Source organism: Melospiza georgiana, chromosome 27 (assembly GCF_028018845.1).
Source record: "Melospiza georgiana isolate bMelGeo1 chromosome 27, bMelGeo1.pri, whole genome shotgun sequence".
Taxonomy (NCBI): Eukaryota; Metazoa; Chordata; class Aves; order Passeriformes; family Passerellidae; genus Melospiza; species Melospiza georgiana.
The window spans coordinates 4,519,878-4,547,471 of record NC_080456.1 but is presented as its reverse complement, the minus strand read 5'-3'; the positions used below and the strand labels follow the sequence as shown (position 1 = coordinate 4,547,471).

The following is a 27,594-nucleotide window of genomic DNA, read 5'->3' as shown; positions in this document are numbered from 1 at the left end:
ATAAAAGTGTGTTTTAATGCTATAAAAAAATTGGATTTACTCCTTTTCAGGACTGTGAGTACAGGTATTGCTAAATTGCATTTTAACTTGGGTTTTTCTCCCTGCTTTCTGAATTTGGGTCTGTAAAGCTGCAGGTGTGGGATGGAATAATGATAAAGCCAGCCCTGACTTGTTCTGGGGTCAACGTTTTGATGTTTGATCCTGTCCTTGAGTCTGTTGATGTTTCGTACTGTAAAACTGGGCTGGGATGAAATTTATGGTGAATTAAAAAGGGACCTGCAGAATTCTTTGGAAAGAATAAATGAAGCTGTGCCCCTCCCTCCCTGCTCCTTGACAAATAGTGAGCAGTTCATGGAGTTTTATAGGCCTGCAGGTATTTATTGCTGACAATTCCCAGCCCTGGAGTGAAGCAGAACAAGGTATTGAGTGCTAAATCCATGGAGTTGGTGCTTTGTTTTTTCTCTCTCTCTGAATTATGACACAGATTTAACAGCTCTGGTCAGTTTGCTGTGAATGAAATGGATTTTGCCTTAGCAAATGGAGTTTCCCAGCTCTCACTGCTCTCTTTTCAAGTTGTCAGCTATAGAATAATTACTTTTTTCTAATTTGTGCTGTTTTGGCATGGACTCAAGTTTGCATTTAGTGGCTGGCATAAATATTACATTTTAGAGCTGCTTTGGGAGGGGGCTTTTGTTTTTTTGGTCAGACTTACTGGAATTGGTTGAACTTAATTCAATGACAGGATAAGCAAAAATTTGTTTAGATAGGCTGTTCTGAAATGTTTAATGCCTTCTAAAATTGTTCATGGTAAAAGATCAAGGAAGGAAACTCGGTGACCTTTTCAATGCAGCTCCATAGAACTCATTTTCCTATGCCAGAAGTCAGCCCAGACAATGAAACTGAAACAGGGTTCTCTTTCATAAAGGATCTTTCATGTTTTGCTTGTGCAGATTTATTTTTTTTTAATCACAGATTTAGCAGACTTCACAGCTGTCTTTTAATCAGTTTCCATATTTGTACCAGAACTTTCTTATTTTAATTACTGTCTGTAGAAACCATTCAGCTGCTTGTTGGGTGACACAGTCGAAAATGATAATTTTCTGTAATTGTTTTCTTGGCTTAGATCACTCCAGTAATATCTATTAGCAGCAAATGCTCGGAGTTAAGATTTTGTGCTGAAAGTTTGAATGATTCAGTGTGGAGGTTTTTTTTGGAGCTGATTTTAAAGCAATTTCTCCCCTGTGTAAATCACTTTTGTTTTTTCCTTTGTGGGTAATACTTCTGCATGGGATTTAACCTTTTATATCTTTTATGCCAGCTTTAATTTGAATTTTCCCTGGCATGGTGCAGATGCTGCACTCAGGTTTCACTCAGTGACTGTTACAGCCCATGATTGTACTTGAAAAATTGAGGATTTTTCTTAAGGCATTCTCATCTCCATCCTAAAAACATTTGCTTACGTCTTATGCAATAAAATAATATGCAATATATAATATGCAATATATTATATGCAACGTATAATATGCAATATGCAATATATAATATATAATATATGATATATGTAATATATATTATTATTATATTATTATATTATATTATTTATTATATATATTATTATATATTATTATATATTATTTATTTATTTAATATATATTATTATATTATTATATATTATATAATATATAATATATATTATATATAATATATATAATATATAATATATAATATATAATATATAATATGCAATATATATGTAATATGCAATGTATAATGTATAATATATAATATATCATATATGATCTATAATATGTATTATATAGTATATAATATAGAATATAAGTATAATAACATATAATACATTCATATTATATATATTCATATATATAAAATTATTCATTATTTATATTTACAATTTCATCTGTTATATAAAAGTATTTATTATATAATATAGAAGTATATAGCAAAATAGTTGAAAAATATAGCAAAATAATTCAATCGTATATAGCAAAATAGTTGAAAAATACTGAAAGTTTGCAGGAGTTCTGGCCTGTGCAGTGCCTTCCCAAATAAGTTGAATGTGCCAAATATCTGTGATATTTTTTGTGCACCTCAAGGTGTCACTTCTTTTTTAAAAAGGAGTTCTGGTACTGATGTAAGGCTGATCTGAGCAGCATTCCCACATCAATTGTCCATCTCCTTTTTTCCTGCAGAAACAATTTCCTGTTTCTGTAGCTCAGTTTTTTGTTTTCCCAGCTAAGTTCCAGTAATTGAAGGAGCTGAGGTAATGAGGGGTTGGTCTGTGTGAAGCAGTGGGTTTGGAAAATGATGATTTTATCTGCTCTAAGCTGACAGAAATCCCTGAGAGGAAGCTGCTGTGTCTTTAACTTTCACTGTCTCTTATGTAACCCAGCATGGTTGGGATACTCACATCAAAAATTAACTTATTTCTTCATCAGGTTGTCTCCTGCTCTCTGTAAAACATACCCAGAGAGAAAATTTCATAGTCCTTTGCTGCTTGTAGAGCAATAAAAGTTTTTGAGACAACACACAGACTCTTTTTTGATGGAGAAAAGAAAATATAAAATTCCCCACGCTTGATTAAAGTGCAGTTCTGTGCCTCTAACACCTTTATGGCTTTTTGTGGGATGTGCTGACAGAGCAGGGCAGGATTTTTGTGCTTGAAAAGACTCAGGTGTTTCTCAGATGTGTCTGAAAGGTGGAGGTCATGGGGTGGGCTCTGATCCTTGCTGAAATATATCAGATTTCTTACATTTCTTCTTGTCTGTGCTTTAATATTTACATATTCTCTCAAAAAACCTCCATAGCAGTCTTCTGCTAGTTCCTGTTTATTTCGGATGTGTGGGTTGGACTTTGTTCCTTGATATAAAGTAGGAGAAGTGAACATTCTGAGCCTAAAGGAAAGGGAGGGAATGAGGATCAGTGCTAATGGAAAACTCTGTGGAGTATTTGCATATTCTGATGGGGAAACTGGGCAGCCATTCTCTAACTGGTGATTTTTGGGGCTAATAAAAAGTGCTGGAAAGTTTTTTATTTATTGATGTGATGTGTGGGGTTCAGTGCTCATATAAAGCTCTGTCGAGTATTTGCATATTGTCATGGGGGAACTGGGCAGCCATTCTCTCACTGGTAATTTTTGGGACTAATTAAAAGTGTTGGAAAGTTTTTTATTTATTGATGTGATGTATTACAAAAAAATGTTAGGGATTCAGTGCTAATATAAAGCTCTGTGGAGTATTTGCATATTCTGATGGGGGAACTGGGCAGCCATTCTCTTTCTGATAATTTTTGGGGCTAATAAAATGTATTGGCAAGCTTTTATTTATTGATGTGATTTGTATAATATTAGGGATTCACTGCTTAAAAATGCCTGTGTCCATCTGTCCCATATCCCGGTGGTGCCTGTATGGAATTTTTTGTCCATAACAGATTATTTTCATCCATAAAATCGAATTAACTAATTCAGTTGAATTTCCCAACAATTCTGAGTGAGGTTTGGTCTCTCTAAACTACAGATTCCACATGATGGAATCCCAGCCTGGGGTGGGATTGGAGGGACCTTAAAGCTGATTTTGTCCCATGGGCAAGGGACACCTTGCAAGGCAGGGACACCTTGCACTATCCCAGCATGGCCTTGGACACTTCCAGGGGCAGTTCCCACATCCCAAACAGGATCCTGGAAGTCTGGGGAGCTGAAGGCTGAGGATTTCCTGGCAGGGCTGCCCCAACCCTGCAGGATGGGATGCTGGATCCTCCTGGATCCTTTCCACAGGGGTGGGGACTCCGTTCCTTGGGGAGCGTTGCCTCCCGCCCCGTGCAGCTCTGGGAAGTTCTGCTTTTACCCAGGCCTGCTCCTTGCTGGGGGAAAGGTCTGGAAATTGTGTGTAAATATTTACCAAAGGCCAGCCTGGCCAGCACAGAGCTGGGATTGAACGAGTGGAGGAGCTTTGCAAAGAGGAGAGAATTCCTTAATCAATACAAAATATTGGGGACCGGAATTGCTGTTCCTTGCAAAGAGGATGGAGCACAGAGATTGGAAAGTTTTGGGATATTGAGGCTTGGAAATGTTTTAGAAGCACTTAATTTTCATTATTTTTATTATTCTTTACTCTTAATAGGCAAAGACAACTCTCTAAATAGGTTTGTTACCATAGCCCAGCCTGACCAGCACAGAGCTGGGATTGAACGAGTAGAGGAGCTTTGCAAGGAGGAGAGAATTCCGTAATTAATATTAGGGATCAGAACTTAGGTTCCTTGTAAAGAGGATGGAGCACAGAGATTGCAGAATTCTGGGATATTGAGGCTTGGAAATGTTTTAGAAGCACTTAATTTTCATTATTTTCTTATTATTTATTCTAAATAGGCAAAGACAACTCTCTAAATAAGGTTGTTACCATGGCCTGAGCAGCACAGAGCTGGGATTGAACCAGGAGAGGAGCTTTGCAAAGAGGAGAGAATTCCTAAATCAATATAAATATACCTTAATCAATATAAATATATAATCAATACAAAATATTGGGGACCAGAATTGCTGTTCCTTGTAAAAAGGATGGACCACAGAAATGAGAAGATTTTGGGATATTGAGGCTTGGAACTTGTGTGAAGTTTTAGAAACACTTAATTTTCATTAATTTTATTATTCTTTAAATAGGCAAAGACAGCTTTGTAAATCACTACTTATTCCTACTCCATCTTTCTCATGTTCTTAGGAGAGATTTCTTTTATAATTGTGTATTTTTTCCATACTTTTTCCTTATCTTCCTTCCCTGCTGTTGTGCAGCACTGTAGAAATCCCTGTGGATTTAAAACACTGATATTCCATTTCCAGTCCTCGCCATTTCTTGGCTATCTCTTAATTTCTCCTAAAAAACCTGATTGCATCAGACTTTTTTTGCTTTTTATGGTCAGTTTTTTCCCCTCCTCCAAATTGTTTTCTTATTATGTCCTGTGACTGAGCGTGCTGGGGAAGGAAATGTGGGAAATCAGAGTAGGAAGCAAGATAGAAGCTTCCATTCCTGATTTTTTCTTGTTTTTCCACTGTTTCCTGGCAGCTGTGTTGCTTTGCACTTGAAAGGGATGTATTGTGTTGCTTTCTCCCAAAAGCTGTTGATAAAATAGAAATAAAAATTAATCCTCTAATTTTTTAAAGTTAATTATTTCTATGAGCAAAAAAAAATTTGCAGACAATTGCAGACAACACAACTCTTACATGACTCTGTCCTAAAGTCCTTTTTTTAGATATTAAATATTTTTCCTGATGGACTGAAATTTCATTTGGATTCTTCAAAGTCTGTTTGACTTCTTTGTAGAAAAGAGGAGCTGCAATATCCATTTCTGACCCTTTTAAGCTTTGTTTTATGGTACAAATGCATTTATTTTCCCAAGTGCTCATGCCAGCAACAGAATTATGTTTGAGGGAATAGCAAATGTCCCTCTTGAGTTAAAAGCCTTGAAACATATTCCTTTTGTATTCCTGGTTCCTCCTCGCTGACTTTAATGGCTTCAAGTTAAAGATTTTGCATGAAAATTTAAAATGGATGGGGTTTTTTGCAAGGATATTATATATATATATATAAAACCACAAGCATATATAAAAGACATAAATATGTAAAAGACATAAATAAATAGATACAATATGTGAAATAATACATAATACTCTATAATGTTTATGTATTTTTATGATTGTAAAGCACCCTGCAACCTTAAATTGGTGGTAAGGGTAAACTGAGGCAGGCAGCTGGGAAATGTGAATGAAGGAAATAGGAAATATCAATGTTTTAACCAAAATATCCTTTAGGAAATTAAGGTTTATTGGTCTGTCAGATTGTCCCATCTGTGTTTCACTTGATGATGAGGAGCATTAGGGAGAAAAATGTGGAAATGTTTGGTTTTAGACTGTAACCCAAGTTTAAAAATACTTCTGTTTTGACACCCTCAGCAGAGGCTGTTTGGTGCATGTGATTCTCACTCAGGCATGAAAAACAAACTGGGATTTTCAGCCCCTTTTCCCTGGTTTCATTAACTCTGTGATTCCGCAGAGGTTAAAAACCCCAATATTGATAATTCTTTCCCTTCCCGAGGATTGTGAATATTCCTGTGAGGATCTGAGCTGATCCTGGCCTGGCTTTCTCCTTCCCTCTGGTTCCCATTTTCTTCTGGACAGCTGACATTTTCTGATTCGTGAAATTCCTAGAAAATTGAGGAGCTGGGCAAACGTTTCAAAACAGGAACCAATGGGACGGAGCCCTGTGCTATTTCAAAAATGATAATGCATGCCACTGGGAAAGGGAGAAGCATGGAAAATACAAGTTCTGCCTGGGAAATGATTGCATGGAGCAGGGAGATGGAAGGGTAGGAGTTGATTTCTTTGGCTTCCTGTCTTTTGGGTAATTGCAGCCTTGCTGAAGTTGTGGCTTGGAGATGGTGTTTGGTACCAGCATCCTTTGGACAGGCTGAAAAATTTGGTCATGAGAACTGAGGAAATCTGAACAGAAAATGATCTGAGAAGAAAATTATCTGAAAAGAAAATAATCTAAAAAGAAAATGATCTAAAAAGAAGATAACTCTTATTAATATATTAAAGTGGTTTGCTGCAGTTTCATTTTTTAATTTGGGGAAGGGGAAAAAAAAAAAGCAGAATTTCATGAGGAGGAGTGTAATTCGAATCAACTCACCAGAAATGAGTTTGGTGGAGTTCGCTGGGGTTTATGGCAAGGACTAAAATAGAGCTCTTGGTTTTGCCCTGCTCAGTCTGTACGTGGCACTTTGGCTGGTTAATGGAGAGCTGGAGCCCGGGGCGTGCTCGGCCCTGGGAAGATTTACATTAATCAAACACAAACAGACAGTGTAGCGTGAAGAAATTTCTGTCCCGCCAGCACCGCTCCCAAACTTCGTTAGCTTATTGGGGCAGAAAAAGCAAACAGCCCCTTCACCCTGCAGCCCTTCCCTGGGGCTGCACCGCTCCAAAAAATCCTCAGAGCCCCCCTGGTCTGAGCTCTGGGTTTGCCTCTGTGCCCGGCAGAGAGGGGCACTCTGGTGTTTGCTCATAGGGAGGAATGATGGACCTGACCCCCTGTTCTTAGAAGGCTAATTTGTTATTTTATGATTCATAATGTATTAAAGAATACTCTACTAGACTGTACTAAAGAATACTGGAAGGATACAGACAGAAGGCTGAAAGATATGAATGAAAAACTTGTGAATTTCTAGAGCTTCGACACAGCTTGTTTGGAATTGGCTAATAAGTCAAAACAATTTACTCTATAACTAGTGTTAGATAGGAATGTCTATAATACTATATATTATTTATATTTACAATTTCATATTTATCAATTCATATTTTATATACAATTATATATACATATAATATATAATATCTATTTATACTCTATATGTAATAGACTATTGCATAGTCTATATATAATATTTATTTATATGTATCTTATATCATATATATTTACAGATATTATATATATATATATATATATATATATATATATATATATGCACACATTTATATGCATGCATATAGATGCACACAAAACAAACATATCCAAAAATATAGAAATATAGATAAATATTTTTCAGCCCCCAGGACAGCTGGAAATGCTGAATTTTGCTGTCTCAGCTCTCTCTCTGTTGCTCTGGGCTGCCCTTGCTGCTGCTGCCTGGGAGGAGGTGGGAGAAGAGAGGGTTAGGTTAAATATTAATTAGAAATATTAAATAACTATATATATATATATATTTACATAATATATACTTGTACATATATTATGTTTATATATATTATATGTACATATTATGTATGTATTAAATATACATATATATGTGTATATAATAATTATATATTGTGTATACACATGTATACACATACATACACACATATATATATACAGACATACATATATATACACATATATATGCACACATATATATACACATATATACACACACATGTATACACATATATACGCACACATGTATACACATATATACGCACACATATATACGCACACATATATACGCACACATATATATATGTATTACATATACATATGTATGTATTATATATACATATATATTATATATAATAATTATATACACATATATACACACACATACACATATATACATACATACATATATATATACGCACACGTATATACGCACACGTATATACGCACACATATATATACACATATATATACACATATATATACACATATATATACACATATATATATACACATATATATATACACATATATATATACACATATATATACACATATATACACATATATACACATATATACACACGTATATATACACGTATATATACACATATATATATACACGTATCTATACACATATATATACATACACGTATATACACACATATATACATACACGTATATATACACACATATATACGCACACATATATATACACATATATACACACACATATATATACACATATATACACGCATGTATATATACATACATACACACATATATATACATATGTATATATATGTGTGTGTATATATGTGTATATATAATTATTATATATAATATATATGTATATATAATAAATACACAATGTATATACATATACATGTATATATAATATGTATATATAAAATATACATTTATACGCACACATATAGATGCTCACAAAATAACAAACATATCCCCAGATATAGCAATAGTGATAAATATTTTCCAGCCGCGCTGCCGTGCCCACGAGCAGCCCCGGCTGGCGGAGGAGGTGGGACAGGAGAGGAGGAGTTTGCTGTTTGCTGCCTCCCGCCGTGGTCGGTGAGCGATCCGCGGTTCCTGCCCGGGATCCCGAGCCCCGGAGCTCCGGCAGGGCAGGATTTGGGATCGGAGCCGAGCCTGCCATGGCCCTTTGGGATGCGCCCGCTCTGCTGCCTCTGGCGTGTGGAACAGGTAACGCTGAGCCTTTGTTCCCGTTCCCCGAGCCAGGAGTACCTGCCTTGGGTGCAGAGCAGAGAAAAAGGAATTTTCCTTTAATTTCCACTGGGAGGGGAGGTTTGTCTCTTTTTATTTTTTCTTCTTTCACCTCTTAATAGCTGCTGTATGAAACCTGAGTTACTCCTTTGTGTTTTTGCTGTGAAAATGGCCAGTTTAATGTGTTTGCTGTGGAAATCTGCGTCTTGGTGGCTGAGCTGAAGAACAAAGGTTCTGACAGCCTGGAAAGATGCTTTGGATGTAGATGCTGGCAGCTCTCCCTTCTTTCCATTTCCCAGTAATTCTATACCAGAGCCTCCTCACCAGCCACAGGGAATGTGATTTTTGATAAGTTGATATTTTATGCATGTTGATGTTAAATTAGCTGCTGGTGCTCAAGCAACCATCTCTGAGTGTTCTGGGTGGGGTTTATTTTTCCTGAATGCATTTTTCACTGTTTTATTTCTGTTTTATTATTTTATTGTGAAGTGTTCTAAAATTTAAACAAATTGTATCAGTCCCAGTGGCGTTGTGGACAGATTTGAGGCAGGGTGGATACAGTGACAGCCATCAGCAATGAGAGAAAATGCAGTGTTTTGTACTAATATATGAGATTGTGATGTAGAAAGGCTTTGAGATGCTGCGGGGATTTGTTGTTTTTTTTAAATATAAATATAAATACAGCAAGAGAGGGCTGGCAGTTGTCATCATGCTGCATGATGAGGGGGAGGCACCAAGAGCTGGAGGTGTCACTGAACCCAGTGGGGGAGCAGCTCCAATCTGCTGCCTTGGTTATCTCCAAACCCCCTCCACACACTTTGGACAATTTTGCTGCAGTCATCTTTTAGCAGCTGGGAGCTTTCCTGACTAAATATTTGTTTGGATTTTTTTTTTCTCTTTCGCTTGTATTTTTATTTATTTTACAAGTCCCAAGAGGCAAATACTAATACAAACACATCCAGAGGCCTATTAATAGCTCTGGGTTTGACTCATGGGCTGTTCTCAGGATCTTGAGCCATTTTACAAAGAGCTTCACTCCTGGATTTTTATCTTCCATTTTACAGTGGAAAAAACAGGGCTTGATGTTGCTGAGAAATCCTAATCCTGTGTTCTGCTCCACTCGTTCCCAGTCGGTATTTCTGGATTTTTGCTGTAGTTTAGATGGAGGGGAGATGAAATGGGAAGGAGCAAAGCATGCCACAAATGCCTGTGTACATTTTTTCCCTCCTCATGCAATGTGTGCTATGTGCATCTTTCTTCTTGTGCTTTATGGCAGAAATAATAGGTTTGCATATCCCAGAAGCCTCTTTATTTTTTCTTAAACAACTGAGATAGCTCCAACTCCACTATTCAGCACTGCTAATCTCTTTATAGCTCAGCTGACATCACTTTTTCTTTTTTATTTGGGGAACTGCAATGTATGATGGAGAAACTTTCCATGGATGTTTCTAAAATCTGAGTTAATGCTGCGACACAAACCCTGCTGGGAGGTGTGGAAACCAGCAAGGTGAAACGCTCATTTAGTTGCATACTTGGAATTTAGGCTCAAATAGTTTGGTTGCCCTTGGTGTTTGTATCTACAGGAGTAAAACTTGAGCAGAATTAGCTGTGAAGGACTGAGAGCTAAAAATACACTGTACAGGTTAAGCAACACTGTGGTCACGATTTCTTGATTCTCTGTAAAGTTGTGGATCCAATTTTTCCATTGGTGTAAATGATACCACTGGGAGCACTTTGCCTTTGGGTGGTTTTAGACATATTAACTGTAAATTAGTTTATGGCAGCTGGGAAATATTTAGAAGCTCTGCAGAGGTCAGAGGGGTGGATGTTGTCTGCACATCCCATGCAGGATGGGTGTAATTTGGCCAAAGGTTCATCACTGAGTGGGAGAAGGGAAGGCAGGGCTGGAAATGCTTTTGGGCTGTGTCTGCTCAGCTCTGAACTCATAAACTGCTGCTCCTGATGAGCAGGCAAGTCTTGGTTTACATTTCCAGAGCGGTAAAAGCACGTGAACCTTTAAAACAGCAAACGGGGGCTGAAGGGAAATTTCAATTAAGGCAAAGTGCCTGCTGACCTCGTTTGTCAGAGGAGTAACTTAATGAAAGTTTTGGGGTGTGCAGTGGGGCAGAGAAACTGATAATGCCTCTGGAATGTGTAAATCCGTGGGGGAAGGTGCTGCTGATGTTGTCAGGGGAAATCACAGAATCCCAGAGTGGTTTGGGTTGGAAGGGACCTTAAAGGTCACTCAATCCCTTGGACAGGGACACCTTCCACTGCCCCAGGTGCTCCAACCTGGCTTTGGGCACTGCCAGGGATCCACCACAGCTGCTCTGGGCACCTCGTGCCAGGGCCTGCCCACCCTCCCAGGGAACAATTCCTGCCCAATACCCAACCTAACCCTGCTCTCTGTCAGTTTGGAGCCATCGCCCCTCGCCCTGTCACCCCAGCCCTTGGAAAGGGCCTCTCCATCTTTCCTTCAGCTCCTGGAAGGCCACAACGAGGTCACCCCAAAGCCAGGCTGGACAATCCGAATTCCCCCAGCCTTTCCCAATTTTGAAGAATCCAATTCTTTTCCAGGCTGGACAATCCCAATTCTCAGCCTTTCCCAGTTTTGAAGAATGCCAATTCTCGTGCAGACCGAATAATCTCAATTCTCTCAGCCTTTCTCAATTTTGAAGAATCCCAATTCTTCGGCAGGCTGGACAATCCCAGTCCTCCCAGCCTTTCCCAGTTTTGGAGAATCCCAATTCCTCTCCAGCCTGGACAATCCCAGCCTTTCCCAATTTCGAAGATCCCCAATTCTCCCAGCCTTTCCCACTTTTGAAGAATCCCAATTCTTTTCTAGGCTGGACAATCCAAATTCTCCCAGACTTTCCCAGTTTTGAAGAATCCTGATTCTTCTCCAGGCTGGACAATCCCAGTTCTCCCAGCCTTTCCCAGTTTTGAAGAATCCCAGTTCTTGTGCAGACTGAATAATCTCAATTTTGGAGAATCCCAATTCTTCTCTAGCCTGGACAATCCCCATTCTCCCAACCTTTCCTCTGCTCACCTTGGTGGCCACATTAAACCAGGCAAAGCTGACAATGCTGAGGAGCACAACAGCTTGGCCTTGTCACTTCTTTAAAACATCTTTTGAAAGACACATAGGAGGAATAATAAATGTATTATTATTTATATTATGATTTTAAAAAATACATTTATTATTATTTATCTTACTGCAGGTTCTTTAGTACACTCCCAACACTTCCAAGCCATGGAGGTGTGGTGTTCCTGTGCCAGGGAACTGCACTCACTCCCCAGAAATGTGAACTCTGGGCCAAATACTCCTCTGTGCCTCTGAACCTTGTACATATATTTGCAAAACTTCAAGCTGCCTAATTGGAGGCAGCATCATGCTATTTTGAAAGCTACATTTCCAGTTGTATTACGTGCGCTCTGTGTTGGGGATGGGTTTTTGTTTTTTTTTTTTTTTCTCCTCCCTTTCTAATTGCTGTCTTTTGCTGTTTTTAAGGACTGTTTCCACACCAGGCTCGTTGCTGGTTCATAACAACCACAAGCTGGGTATGGCATTAATAAGGAACTAGGCTTGGTGCCTAATGAAATGCAAAAGTGATCCCAGCCCTGGGTGTGTGTGTGTGTGTGTGTGTGTCAGGTGAAAGCAAAGCAAACCCCGTGGCACTCCCAGCTTTGGGTCTCTCTGCTCTGTTTAAGAAAAGAAAATTGCTTTATTCCTTTATTTTTTGGGGCAGTTCAGTGGGAAGCTGTTGTGGAGGAGGAGCTGCCGCCGAGCCAGCTCTGCGTTCTGCAATTATTGGCAAGCAAAGCAAACATTTCATTTCCCTGTAATTAGCTGCAGTTTAGGGAGGGCAGGTTAATTTGGACTCCACGCCCTGTCTGTGCAAGAAACGCCAGTGCTGGATTGGATTCTTTCAGGCTCTGGGCAAAGGGGTTTAAAGGGATTTTTCAGAAGTGAAAGCTGGAGGAATGAATCACAACAAATGTATTCTACCCCTCTTCCTTCCCTCCTTCCAAATAGCAAATCTCAGGATGCAAAGATGGTGTGAAAATGTATTTATGAGATGGTGTGAAAATATAATTATTATATTAAATTGGATATTATGGGGCTTTTCTATATGGCCAAACCACATATTTCAGCTTTTTCTTGCTACAGGGAAGCTTGAGCTCTCTAGGCTTGGGCATATTTGTCTATGGCCTACTTCAAAATAAATAAATGAGTGAGAAAATTGGGTCATAACTTCTGAAATCACAAGCTTGACCTTTCTCCTGTACCTGGTCACTTGTATTAAATGAGTCATGCAGTCAAAGCTTGGAGAGGAACAAGTCCCGAATGTTTCTTTTCATGATGCTGGGGGCTCATTTTGTGTAAATTGTTGTCATGATAAATTTTTCTGGAAGCCTTTTTAGAAACACGCTTGGCCTCTTTCAGCATTTGTGGTGTTTAATATTTTGCATTCAAAGCTGTCAAATTTTTCTCTCCCAGAGGTGAAAACAGGGATTCAGTAATTTGTTGGGAAACCAGTAGGAAATCACCTGGGATTTGGCAGCCTCCATTCCCCACCAATTTCTGAGCGGGTTTTGTGCTTGCTCTGAGCTACATTCAGTGGCCAAACCTTCCCCCTATTACTCAAATCTTGCTTTTAGGCGGAATCTGAAGGCAGCATTAAGGAAACACGAGCAGCCTTGGTTTATTTATGTTCCCTCCAGTGCCCCCTCCCCAGTTTTCATTAATTTGGCTGCTTGCAGCCCCTGGTAGGGATATCCAACAATAAATGGCCTTGTGTGACAACTTGAGGGCCTGCAGAGGGAAAGCTGCTGCTGCTCTGAGCCTTGGAAATCAGTCAGGAGTGGAAGAACAGCTCTGGCTGCTGGAAATGTCCCCGAGCCCTCCCCTGTGGAGAGTTTCTTGGGCACTCAAAGTTCTTGCAGGGTGCTGGCCCGAGCAGCAGAGCGGCACAAAGGGCACATTGAGATGGAGCTGGGGAAGCCCTCCTTCCCTGCCTGCCCTGTAAATGCAGCTCTTTCTCCACGAAAAGCCCTGACATCAGCTCTTGGAAAAATCCAACTGCTTGTGTCATGGAAAATAGCTGAGGCACTTGCTTGGGCTGAGGGGTGAATGGCTGAATGGATGGAACTTCTCTGGAGATGCTTTTCTTGCTTTTCTGAGGGACCGAAACCCTTCCCACCTCAGGGCTTTGCAGGGGAGGACGCTGAGCAAGGAGCTGCAGCTGGCTGTAGTAAACCCCGAGTAGCCTGCTTGTCATTTTTACAGGCCACAGAATGATGATGCATTCCTGTGTCATCAGGAAATTCCACGTGTGGAGGCAAATCTCCAAATTCCTGCTGTTTGTTTTATGGCGAAGATTTGTCTTTGCATTCTGGTTTTCTTTCATCATTTTAAGCGGGTTTCTTTTCCCTCTTTTCTTGCTCCCTTCTCATGCTGCCGCCTTTCTCTTCACCCCTCTTGCTGAAGCCCACAACCACAAGAATGAGAGAGAAATTTGTATATAGATATTTAATTTTGTAAAGCTCAAAGAGGAAGCTGTGAAGGCAAGGCACCAGTGGAATTCTCCTTCCCTGGAATTCTCCTTCCCTTCTCTTCACCCCTCTTGATGAATCCCTCAACCACAAGATATATTTATAGATATAGATGTATATTTATAGATAGATATTTATGTATTGATAGATAGATATTTAATTTTCATATAGATATAAATAGATATTATATATAGATACTTAATTTAAAATATATATATATTTAATTATTATATAGATATAATATATGGATATTTCATTTTTTATATAGATATTTAATTTTTTTAAAGCTCCAAGTGGAAGCATCCTGTGAAGGCAAAGGACCAGTGGAATTCTCTTTCCCTGTAGAATTCTCCTTCCCTACTTTTCACCCCTTTTGATGAATCCTTCAACCACAAGAATGAGAGATATTTATAGATACAGATATATATTTATAATCTATATATAGATATTTCATTTTTATATGGATATATAGAGATATATATAGATATTTCATTTTAAAAAATATAGATATTTACATATAGATATTTCATTTTTATATAGATATTTCATTTTTATATAGATATTTCATTTTTATATAGACATACAGTTGTTATATATATATATTTATTTATTTAATTTTTATATAGATATTTAATTTTTTCAAAGCTCCAAGAGGAAGCTGTGAAGGCACCAATGAAATTCTCCTTAGAAACACCTCCCTCTTGGTGCCCTGACCCTCCCCATCATACAGATGGAACTTGCCAGCCTTCCAGACTTTGTTTTTTTATCAAATTCATCTTAACCCAGTTGAAGTGTTTTGCTCAGCACGTTGGTTGCCATGGCACCAGTCCCTTGCATTGATCCATCCCCTGATCCATCAGGAATATGCTGATGGGCTCTGTTGGCTACTCTGCATTTTCTCTCCCAACAGCAAAATGGAATGGCATATTCTGGTTATGGCTGGAGACATTAGTGGCTGAAAAATGATGGAATATTGAGTGGGAGGCATTTGCTGATGTTTTATTGAGGCAAATGCAGCACTGGGGGTGTTCAGGGGGGTTGGCACAGAAGGTGTTGGCTCTGTGGGCTCTCCAATCCCTTCCCTACATTCCCCATGTTCTTTTCTGGAGGCTGCACTCCTGTCCATGAGCTGTCAGCAGTGCAAGGTCAACAGTGCCAGGGAGGATTCCTCCGTGAGTCACTGTGTCAGCTGTGCTGCCTGGACTCCCACAAAAATAACACAGAGCTCGCAGTGCCTCCCTGGGCTCTGCCTCCCTGCAGGTCCCAAAAATCCAACCCTGGGCTCTGCCTCCCTGCAGGTCCCAAAAATCCAACCCTGGGCTCTGCCTCCCTGCAGGTCCCAAAAATCCATCCCTGGGCTCTGCCTCCTTACAGGTCCCAAAAATCCATCCCTGGGCTCTGCCTCCCTGCAGGTCCCAAAAATCCAACCCTGGGCTCTGCCTCCCTGCAGGTCCCAAAAATCCATCCCTGGGCTCTGCCTCCCTGCAGATCCCAAAAATCCATCCCTGAGCTCTGCCTCCCTGCAGATCCCAAAAATCCAACCCTGGGCTCTGCCTCCGTCTCTCTGCCTCCTTACAGGTCCCAAAAATCCATCCCTGGGCTCTGCCTCTTTGCAGGTCCCAAAAATCCATCCCTGGGCTCTGCCTCCTTCTCTCTGCCTCCCTGCAGGTCCCAAAAATCCAACCCTGGGCTGTGAAACCTCCCAGGAATCCCATTTGGATCCTTGTTTTCCAGTCTGTTGCCATCAGTATGCAATGGGTTTGGGTTTGTTTTTTTTTTTTTTTTTAATTTAGGGAAAAAACACAGTGTTTTCCTGAGCTCCTGTGCTTTGATCCATGGCAAAGATGCCCCAGCAGAAAGCTGCTGTTCGTGCTGAGGAGAATGGAGGGGATGTGCTGGGTCAGGGCTGTCCCAGGACTTTCCCTTGGGACACAAAACTGCCTCCAGCTCCTGTTGGTGCTGCCCTCTCCCCTGAAACCTTGGTCAGGGCTTTTAGAATCCTGCTCTGGTGGATCTGTGCCTCTACAACCCTGGAAACAGATTCCCTTCCTTGTTTTTCCTTTCCTTTCCTTGTTTTTCCTTTCCTTTCCTTGTTTTTCCTTTTCCTTTTCCTTTTCCTTTTCCTTTTCCTTTTCCTTTTCCTTTTCCTTTTCCTTTTCCTTTTCCTTTTCCTTTTCCTTTTCCTTTTCCTTTTCCTTTTCCTTTTCCTTTTCCTTTTCCTTTTCCTTTTCCTTTTCCTTTTCCTTCCTTTTCCTTGTCTTTCCTTTTCCTTCATTCTGTCTCCTCCATTTAAAACCTTCTAGATTTAGACAAAAAATGCATAATTTCTCTGAGTGCTGTCAGTGAGGTCCAATCATGGTGTTGAAAATGAAGTTTAATGGGTATTAAAGGAGCTGGATGAATAGGAATAGTCGTGGAATTGTTCAGTGATTTTTTTTTTTTTTTTTACCTGTCACCCAGGAACAGAGTTTGGTTTTTCCAGGATGTGTTTGGGGATGTGTGAACAAGAGGAAAGAACAATCCTGCTCAGCATTCCCAAAATCCTGAGCACCCATCCCTGGCAGTGTCCCAGGCTGGACAGGGGAAGGTGTCCCTGCCATGGCAGGGTGAGCTCTGAGGTCCTTCCAACCCAAACCATTCTGGAATTCTGACCAAGTTAAAATCATTTTTCACCAAAATCCCTGGACCTGATGGTGGCCAAAGGCTTCTCATTGACTCCTGAGTTGGTGGAAACATCCTGAATTAGGATGAGATTTTAAAAATCCAGAATTTTTGGTTTTTATTGGGGGGAATTTGAGATAACCTTTGGTTTTCCTTTTCTACTCCTAAATATATCCCTAAAAAAGATCAATGATCAGCCCTGGACTGTTTCTCCTCCTGAATTTGGCATGATCAGTTGTGTTGGCTGCTTTCCTTTGAAATTTATAATTCATTCAGAGGGTTTTTCTGCAACAGGCAACATCTTATTTAAATGAAACTAATAAAGCACTGAAGCAGCTTCTATTGCAACTGTTCATCTCCTAATTAAAGATTAGTTCTGTCAAGCAAGCACTTTTTGGCTGTTCTCTTCTGCATGGGTTTCACAACATTTCTTACTCATCTGGGCACAACTTGGAGTAATTTCTCCTTGCAAACACACACAGGCTTCATTTCAGGCATGTGAGCAGTCCTGGAACTAAAGTTAGGCACATGAATAAATATTTCCAAGGTTGAGGCCCTTGTCTGAATCTAAATATTTTTCTCTTTGATCAGTTTTGGAGATAGCAGATAGTTGAATTCTGGTAATATTTTAGTAGGGGAGGGAAAATAAAAAAAAAAAAACAAAAAACAAAAAACTCCCAACATGGTTATCTGGATGCTGTGCTATTTATGGTCAGCTATATTTTCATCCTCCCAGGCTAGAATGGAATGCTTTGTACTGCTGGAAGCTGGGAATCCTCCCTGCTCTCCTCTTTTTTGACACATTAAGTTATAAAATCACCTTTTTCTGCTTGGTTTCAAGGTGGTTATTAGGCCTCTGTGTGAGCTAACCTGAAATCCAATGTTTAATCCACGCTGTTGCTACTTGTAGGTGTATTTTCCTCACTTAAATAGATTTTCCTAATGCAGCATGACTAAGAAGACACACTTTTAGTCATTTGATGCATTTAAATGACTCAAATTATTCAGGGCCCAGCGTTTTAAAAAAACAAAATCTGCCTTGGCTTTTAATTGGTGGTGGTGTTTGGGAGAGTGGAACAACTCGTTTGAAAATGTGCTGATGTTCATCAGTTATCAGACAAAATGTCTACAGGGTTTTTATCGTGGAGCCTAAACTTGCCAGCTCCATTTGGAATGAAGGCTCCAGCTGTTCACCACACCCTGCTCTTGCTGCTGTTTACAGTAGGAGGTGAAATGTATTTTAATTTGAATTATGTTGTGCTGGGTGCTGTAGCACGGTGAGGGGATTTTTCAGGGCTGCTTTCAGATTTGATGTAATTTCCAAGTGAGGATCAGTTGCAGTGAAACGCAGATAAACTCCCAGGAGCTCCTCTGTGATCTTTGATTGGGTTTTATCCATTTTTACTCTGCCTCCTGCTGTGGTGGCACGGTGTTTGGGAAATGAGGAATGGCTTCCAGGGGCTGTGCAGGGCAATGGGAGAAGGGAGGAATGTGGTGCTGAGTGCTCCCAGCCAGGATCGGTGTTGGAGCCTCAGCTCAGCTCAGTCTTCCACCTGAAACTTCTGTGATTTCATAACTCAGTGCCCAGGAATGATTTCAGATGCAGGAAGGGACATTTTTGGGGGCTGGAGAGCTTTCACCTTCAGCCTGGCTGGACAAAGCCCATCCATGGATTTTAGGGAATACCTGTGAAGCAAAGGAAAGGCAGGAGAGGGTGGGGAGTGGTGCTTGTGCAGCACCCAGAGGCTGTGCTGGGATCATCTGCTGCCTCCTTCCCTGCTCCCACAGTGTCCCTGTGTCCATCCCTGCTCCCACAGTGTCCCTGTGTCCATCCCTGCTCCCACAGTGTCTGTGCCTCCATCCCTGCTCCCACAGTGTCTGTGCCTCCATCCCTGCTCCCACAGTGTCTGTGCCTCCATCTCTGCTCCACATCCTCTCCCCATGTCCATCCCTGCTCCCAGCCTGTCCCTGTGTCCATCCCTGCTCCCACAGTGTCTGTGCCTCCATCCCTGCTCCCACAGTGTCCCTGCCACCTTCTTTGCTCACCAACCAATCCCTGCTCCCAAGCCTGTCCCTGTGTCCATCCCTGCTCCCCAACATGTCCCTTCCTCCTTGTTTGCTTCTCAACTTGTCCCTGTCTCCATCCCTGCTCCATCCCTGCTCCACATCCTCTCCCTGTGTCCATCCCTGTTCCAACCTCTCCCTGCTTCCTTCCCTGCTCCCCAACTTGTCCCTCTGTCCATCCCTGCTCCCACAGTGTCCCTGCCTTCATTCTTTGCTTCCCAACTTGTCCCTGCTTCCATCCCTGCTCCCACAGTGTCTGTGCCTCCATCCCTGTTCCGCATCCTCTCCCTGTGTCCATCCCTGCTCCCACCCTGTCCCTTCCTCCTCCTTTGCTTCCCATCCTGTCCCTGCCTCCATCCCTGCTCCCATCTGTCCCTGTCTCCTTCTTCGCTTCCCAACCTGTCCCTGCCACCTTCTTTACTCCCCAGCCTGTCCCTGTGTCCGTCCTTGCTTCCAACCTCTCCATGCCCCCATCCCTGTTCCCAACCTCTCCCTGCCTCCTTTCTTTGCTCACCAACCCATCCCTGCTCCTCAACTTGTCCCTGTCACCTTCTTGGCTCCCCATCTTGTCCCTGCCTCCATCCCTGCTTGCTTGGGACAAGAAGGAACCTCAGGAAGCTGAGCCAAGGGGCTCCAGCACTGCTTGGAACGGGGACACAGCCCTGGGATGGGGTCCCAGCCCTGGAGTGGGGACACAGCCCTGGGATGGGGTCCCTTCCCAGGCAGGAGGATTCCCCAAACCCAGCCTGACCCCCTGTGCCATCCAGCTGTGAGCACAGCTGTGGGTTGGGAATGGGGATTTTGGCTCCCACCCCACGGGAATTGGACGTTCACCGGTAACGTCACAGCGCAGTGAAAGGTTCCGGTGTTTGCAGCGCTGCTTTGTTTACAAAAACTTTAAAGTTCCTTCCTAAATAATTAATCACTCAGCCCAGTATAATAAGCAGAAAGGTTTTGCACAACTTCTGGGCCTGGAAAATAGGACATGAGTGTTTCACAGGTAATAAAGAGCTCTGAACCAGGCCAGAGGTCCAGCAGTGAACTCACTTTGGGTTATCCACCAGCTCTGCCTGGTGCTGCAGCAGTTCTGGGTGCTGATAAGAACCTCTCTAGGATCAAGTTGGTCACTAAAATGCTTCATTAAAATATTTACTAGTGGTGTTTTGTGCAGCTCAGAAGTTCAAATGCATCAGATAAAAAATTGGGTGTAATTCATCCTAAGCATCTTTTCCTATCTTTCCCTGGATTCCTTTTTTTTTTCCTCTTTTTTGCTTTTCAGTGAAAGACTTGATTACTCTGCATCTGCTGGCTGCTCAGGGTTCAGGCAGGGTTAGATTGGCCTGAGATGACTTTTGTTTGCTTTCCTTTGGGCTTCAAGCTGTCTGTCCTGCACTGGGTCCTCCTTCCCTGCTTGCAGTTGCTAACTGGGGGATGGGATGCTGCAGAGATGTGGCTTTGCAGGTACAGCAGAACGAGGAGAGGATGCTTCTCATTTGAATCAGAGTGGATTTCCCAGGCTTTTAAGATTAAAATAAAGCTTTTGGGGGCAGGAGGAAGGAGGATTACCACTTCTTGCCTTTAATTAATTAACTTTTTGCTGTTTATGCAATCACAGGCCCTATCTACCCCCTTAATTTGGAAGCTGCTGTTGTAGTTCAGCTGAATTCAGTGCTGTTATCTGAAAGATGGCAAGTGTCTTGCTGTGGATAATTATTTTCCAGGAACAGGCAGACAGCATTTTAATTTCCCTTGCCTAATGTGTCATCAGATGCTCGTTCTGGAGTTCCATATTAGTGCATGTTTGCACAGGGGCTTGGCGTGTGGGAGCTGGCCAGTTTTGGGTGGATCCACCCTTGATGGCACAGCTCTGGCTCCCGGAGAGGGCTTGGGCTGGCTCCGTGCAGCCACTCAGGGGTTTCAGCTAATGGGGAGGGAGCTCCTGGAGCTTCAGGGCTGGGCTTTTCCTGCCTGGGCCACTCCAGGTGGAATTACGGAGGGGAGGAGGTGACAGGAGGAGCATTCAGGGCAGTTTTGTGCTGGGATCTTGGCTGGAATGGTCTGGAAAACTCTGGGGGAGTGGTTTGGTTGAGGGATGGGGCTGTGTTTCAGCTCAGGATCACAGAAATGCAGGGATGGGGGCTCCAGACCCTCCGAGTGTCCAACAACCTTTTCCAGGGAGAAATTCCTGCTGTGCCCAGCCTGCGGCTGTTCCCTCTCATCTTTCACTCATTTGGGAGAAATTCCAAACCCCCCTTGGCTCCAACCTCCTTTCCCCTGAGCCTGGCTTTGGAGCTATTCACAGAATTCACAGAATTTTCAGAATTTACAGAATCACAGAATCACTGGGTTGGAAGAGACCTTCAAGATCATCAAGTCCAACCGAGCCCCAACCCCTCACCCAAACCCTGGCACCCAGTGCCACATCCAGCCTTTGTTAAACACACCAGGGATGGGGACTGCACCACCTCCCTGGTGTAGAACATTCCAGAACTTTATCACCCTTTCTGTGAAAAACTTTTTATTGATATCCAACCTGAATTTCCCTTGGTGCAGCTCGAGGCTGTGTGCTCTGGTTCTATCCCTTCTGCTCCTTCTTGACTTCCAGTGAATTTGTGAATCCCAGTCCCTCTCCTGTTGTCCTTTTCTAATCCAGATTTGGGGACCATTTGTCACGAACAAATTGGTGTGTTTAACCTAAAAACATAAAATGAAATGTGAAAATAAAAGGTCATTTCTTGCCCTGGTCACCTCTGTGGTGTTCGAGTTGAATTTCTTCCCTCTAATCCCTCGCCCCAGCAGTTCCTGAAAATTGTATATAAATAGGAGAAAATGCATTAAGAATAATTATTTTATATATAGGGGGAGATTATCAGCTATAAACCACCTGCAGAGCCTTCATTTAGAGCACAAAATGATTTAAGTTACCTGTTCTTGCCTTGCACAGCTCCAAATGTGTGTTTTGCTTTCCTGGTGAAGGATCTAAAGCACAAATGGAGTAGGAATGGAGCTGAGCTTTTGAGTGTGGGAAGGAAATAATTTTGTTTTATGAGAGTAGAAGTTTTGGTGGATGGCACCACCTTGTTCTGTCAGGAATTCAAGGAAAAAAATATCCTGGATTCATAAATGCTGCGTTTTCCTCTGTTAAAAATGCAAATATAATTTGTTCTCCCTTCAGCTTTGTTCCTTTTGTTATCTGTGTGTATAATACTACTTGGAATAGGTAACTTAATTTCAGCTTTGTTGCATTACCTCAAAGATGTCAAGTTTATGGAGTTCCATAAAAATAGAGATTTTTTTGTGAAGGTACCACAGAAGTGTAAAATAACTGTTTGTATTGAAGCACTAATGCTGATATCAATATCAATATTGATATCAATATATCAATACCTAACACTGATAAAGAAAAGTTCATTAAACTTCTTTTTTTTTTTTTTCTTTTCAGGTTTCCTCTCAAAAAACCTTCGAGGTGAGTTCCTGAAATTTGCTTTTTTTTCCTGTATTGTAAATTATGCTGCAGCATTTTTGCAGGAGGAATGCTTTTAAAAGTTTTTAAAATATGTATATATATATATACAAACACAGCTTGTAGTGCCCATTACAGATGTGAGGAAATCAATATCCAGATGGGGATGAGGTGCCAAAAATAGATTTATTGGTGGTGTCCTTGGCATGGGGTGAGCATTTGCATTCTGTGACTTGTTACCTGAGCTTTGAGATGCTCAGGGAAGGAAAGGGACACTGGGTACAGGTGCTTCCCTCTGGGGAGATCCTAAATCTTTAATTCTGGCATGCTGGAATATTTAAAGTTTGCTGGGAGGGTTAAGATTTCAGAAGGGCTTTTTCCATTAAATTTATTTGGCTTTTAAGATAAAACATGGGCTTATGCTGAGTGCTAAAGAGAACGCACTTGCTGTTACCAAGGCTGTTCCTGGAGCCTTGGATCCCCTCCCAGAGATTGCAAGGGAGATCATTTTCCCCTCTGAATTCAGCCTGGGAATAAATATTTTAAAGGCAACTCGATGCCCGCGCTTTAATGTGAATTTCTGGCGAGCAGGCAGAGCTGGGTGAGCTTTGTGCGAGCGCTCAAGCTGCTCCTGTGGGCTCTGGTGTGAGGATATTTTGCTTTTCTGTGCCCCAGACACGGCAGCATTCTGAGCAGAGAGTCTCCAGCAGACAAGAAGCAGAAGGTTGAACGCTGCAGCAGCACCCACGACTTCGACCCCACAGGTAAAATCCCAAAATTCCAGGGAAAAAAAAACAAAACCCAAACAAAAGCACTGGGAAATCGATTAAAAATGATTTTAATGTGGTTTTCAGAGCTGTGTTGTTCTGCAGAAGGCAGTGTGGGCATTGAAGTGAATGTGGGCTTGATTTTAAACACCCTCATCATCAACCTGGATTAGTGTATCAGTAAATAATTGCAACTACTTCCACTTTCAGCAGAGTCAGGAGGCAAAGGCTGTAATTAGCTGTGAGGAGCTCTGTAGTGAAATCTGAATTTGGGATGCGGTTGGCCCAGCCAGGGCTGAGTTTCCCTGCTGGGGTTTTAATTTTGGGGGGTTTCTTTTGTTCTTGAGTCGATTTTGATCCCTCTTCACCCCTTGCAAAGTGAATTTGTGCGTCCCAAGGTGAAGCATTTGAAGATAAACATTTCATTTTAAAGGATTTGCTGTCCTGTGATTTAGCCTGGTTTTATTTTAGTTAAATTAGGGAGATGAGTGTGCACACAGGATTTTTGTTCTCTCTGGAGCACTCCCCCAGTGCCTGCTCATGGAATTCCTGCCTGAGCCTCCTGGCCCCACGCAAGGTGCATTTTTCCTGTTTGTTTGTGCATTTGGGATTTTCCCTGGGGCTTAGGGAGGTGAATGGAAGGGGGGCACAGCTTGTAGGATGTGGGGATTTTTGTGCACGAGGCCGATGTTTATAAACCACCCTGGTGATGGTTTCTGCCACTGGCTGCGTGAGTCATTCCAGTGTGCACAAAATAAATTAAAAAGGGCTTTAAATGCTCATTTAATGGGGAAAAAAAAACTGGTTTAGTGCTCATCTTCTTTTCCTTTGTCATTTGGGACAGGTAATGTAAAATTATTTCAGGCTGGGGGAGCTCCCAGGCTGTGAACTCATTTTGTGGAAGGAATTTAATTTCTCCAGAAACAAACCTGAGGAATGCTGTAATCTTAATTTGCAGGGAGTCACTCCAGAGTTGAGAGCTGTTACCTGACCCCGTGCTTTGATAGGGGAGCTCTGCAGTGCAGCCTGCAGAAAACCCTTTTCTTTTATTTAAGGGGTGAATTGAGGATGCTGAACTGCTGTGCCTGTGCTGGGTGTTGACTCTGGGGTGGGAACACTGCCTTGTGCTTGGACTGGTTTTTATCTGTTTTACTGCAGAGAGCTCCTGTGGTCGTGTCCTAGCTCCTGTAACAGATTCTGTGTGCTGTTACCTGTGTCTCCCTGTATTATTCACCCTTATTCCAAACGTTCCACCTGTGTTTTGTTCACATCTTATTTGTGTTTTGCACGATTTAACCCGAGAAAATCCGAGTCTGTGTTGTTTTTCATGAAGTTTTTTTTTTTTTTTTTTCCTCATGTTTGGTCTCCATATTTTCTATATCTCTCTCTCCTTCTCTCCTGCTCTCGTGCAGATAGCTCCTCCAAGAAGACAAAGTCTAGTTCTGAGGAGAGTAGATCCGAGACGTATGGTAAGCCAAAGCTGCAGCCTCCCCCTGGGCAGCTCCTGCTTCTCCTGTCTGTGACTCCCAGGCTTCTCCCTTCCCCTGATCTGCATGGTTGGCTCTGCAGCAGGGACTGCCCTTCCATCCTGCTTCAGTTCTCAGCTTGTAGCGTGCTAGTGGCTGGAAAATTGTTATTTTTTTTCAGTTTGGCACCTGTGGAGGTGTCAGGGTCCACCTGAGCTGCTCCTTGTGCCAGGTGAGCAGGGCCACCAGGCCATGGTGAGAAACAGGGACAGGGTTTTGAGCTGGTTTTGACCCATTTAGGCATTCACTCCTAACCCAGGCAGGGTTTACTGGGGATGTGAGCAGCAGGGACAGGGTTTTTGAGGTGTCTTTGAGGTGTTTGCCTCCAGCATCCAGCAGGGATTTCCTCAGCCTGGAAATGCTCTGCAGCCCAGGAACAGCCAGAGCTGCCCTTCCATTCAGCTTCAGCTCTCAGCTTGTGGCTGGAAAATGTTCAATTTGGCACCTGTGGAGGTGTCACTGGGTGCTCCTGGCACTGAGGCAAAGGTCCCAAAGGGTTTTGTGCTTGTAGGAAAGTCTGGGCCATATTCTCAGTCGTTGTTTGTAGGGGATCTCTGTCGGTTCCTTTTGACAGAAATGGAAAAATGTGTCTGTGACTAATTTAAATAAGTGGAAGGATGTGAACTTATTCCCTGTCCCTGAGAGAGGGAGTGACCCTGCACTCCTGGGCAGTAAACTGATATTCCCAGCCCCAAGTTTTTGATGGGAATATCCCCACCCATCCTGGTGCTGTCCCTACACCATGAGGGGCCTCTGTGCTCCCTCAGCTTTTCCAGCTCTGTCACTCTTGGGGCTGTGAAATCCCCCTGCTCTGGGGACTTGTTCCACTTCCAGTCCTGGAGATATTTGCATTTAGGCCTTAGGATCTAGAAGGCAGTAAGGATTCACAAGTTGTGTTTTGGATCCTATCAGCATCTTCAGCCCCTTGGACTTGGGCTGAATCTGGCTGCACTTCTTATTTCCAATTCTTATTTCCATGACTTCAGCCATAGGTTGTCTTTCTTTTCTTTTACTGTTTTTTTTCTATTTTATTTAATTCATGTTTAAAGCAGTCTGTGACACTTTCTAATTTTAATCTGCTCAGCAAATTGCTGCTGCTAAACCCTCTGTGGGATTTTGGATGCAGTGACTCCTCCAGAACCATCAGCTTTATCATTCCATTGCAATAAAACTGCCAGGTGTTCATGGCTGTGCTCCAGCGCCCTAAACCACCTCTGGAATACAAAGTGATGCTGTCAGAGCAAGAAACACTAAAAAATAACCAAACAACACCAACCCTGAGGAGTTTAAACCAACACAGGCATGTTAGGAAAAGCTGGTGCAGCTGGGGAGGTGTGTCCTGTTCTTTCTGTGAGATCTCTTCATTTCCCCTGGAATTTTGAATCACACAGTTATTAAAAAAAAAAAAAAAAAAAAAAAAAAGGCAAAGTAATATGATAGTCACGTTGCTGAGGGTGTGAGAGTGTTCCTTCAGGAGCTGTTAACACCTCTGGAGGGTGCCTTGATGGATACCTGTCTCGGGGAGAGCTGGCTTGCTGCAGCTTGTCATTGCTGCTGCCACCCTCGCAGGGAGCAGCAGGGACTGGGGCTGATTCTGGGGGTGTGAAGGCAGCTCAGCCACGAGAACCAGAGCCCTGTGCTCGTTTTGCCTGCTGCTGCTTCCTCACAGAGTGCTGGAGTGCTGAGGGTTAATGACACTCCTGTCATTAATGACATTTGCTGGGACATCTCTGTGTTTGTCCCTCTGCCCCAGCCTGGCAGTGCCAGAAACAAACTGAACTTCCTAACGGGAGTTTGGACTTCCCAAAACCAAATAGAACTTTCTAATGGGAGCTCTGACTTCCCAAAACCAAACAGAACTTCCTAACGGGAGTTTGGACTTCCCAAAACCAAACAGAACTTCCTGATGGGAGCTCTGACTTCCAAAACCAAACAGAACTTCCTAATGGGAGCTCTGACTTCCCAAAACAAAACAGAACTTCCTGATGGGAGTTTTGACTGCGCAGAACCAAATGGAAGTTTCTAATGGGAGTTTTGACTTCCCCAAAAAAACCCAGAACTTCCTGTGCATGAGTTCTGACTTCCTAGAAACAGACAGAACTTCCTAAAGGGAATTTTGACTTCCCAGAAACAAACAGAGCTTCCTAAAGGGAATTTTGACTTCCCAGAACCAAACAGAACTTCCTAATGTGAGTTTGGACTGCCCAGAAACAAACAGAACTTTCTAATGGGAGCTTTGACTTCCCAGAAACAAACAGAAGTTCCTAATGGAAATTTTGACTTCCCAGAAGCAAACAGAACTTGCTAACACGATCTCTGACTTCCCCCAAGCTTCCTGCAGATGTTGTCCCCGTGCCCAGGATCCCTGGGAGCAGCTCCCACTCATCCTTCCTGCCCTGCCCTGCCTTTTGTCTGCTTTTCCCAGGTTTCTCTGGAATGTGTGCAGGGCTCTGCTGTTTGCTTTGGAAGGCACCAAACTATTCCAAGCCCTCCAAGTAGAAACACTGTACTGATATTTTCCTCTCTGCTGACTGGATGGGGGCTGGAAAGGGAATAATGGGGAG

At 42.2% G+C, this 27,594-nt stretch overlaps 1 protein-coding gene across 4 annotated transcripts in view; it reads left to right on the top strand.

Moving 5' to 3' along the window:
• Positions 1-27,594, top strand: part of ARHGEF12 (Rho guanine nucleotide exchange factor 12) — an 89,004-nt gene that overhangs the window by 14,434 nt on the left and 46,976 nt on the right. Inside the window, exons 1-4 of one of the 4 annotated variants that reach the window (XM_058041159.1) lie at positions 8,849-8,972; positions 22,717-22,740; positions 23,413-23,501; positions 24,917-24,973. Coding sequence is in view for 2 of the 4 variants with exons in the window: in XM_058041157.1 (XP_057897140.1) it covers positions 22,717-22,740; positions 23,413-23,501; positions 24,917-24,973 (170 nt within the window). In the remaining 2 variants the exon portion in view is untranslated. Of the gene's footprint in view, positions 1-8,848; positions 8,973-9,052; positions 9,075-22,716; positions 22,741-23,412; positions 23,502-24,916; positions 24,974-27,594 lie in introns of those variants that run through there. The other 3 variants (XM_058041160.1, XM_058041157.1, XM_058041158.1) reach the window with 3 other exon arrangements.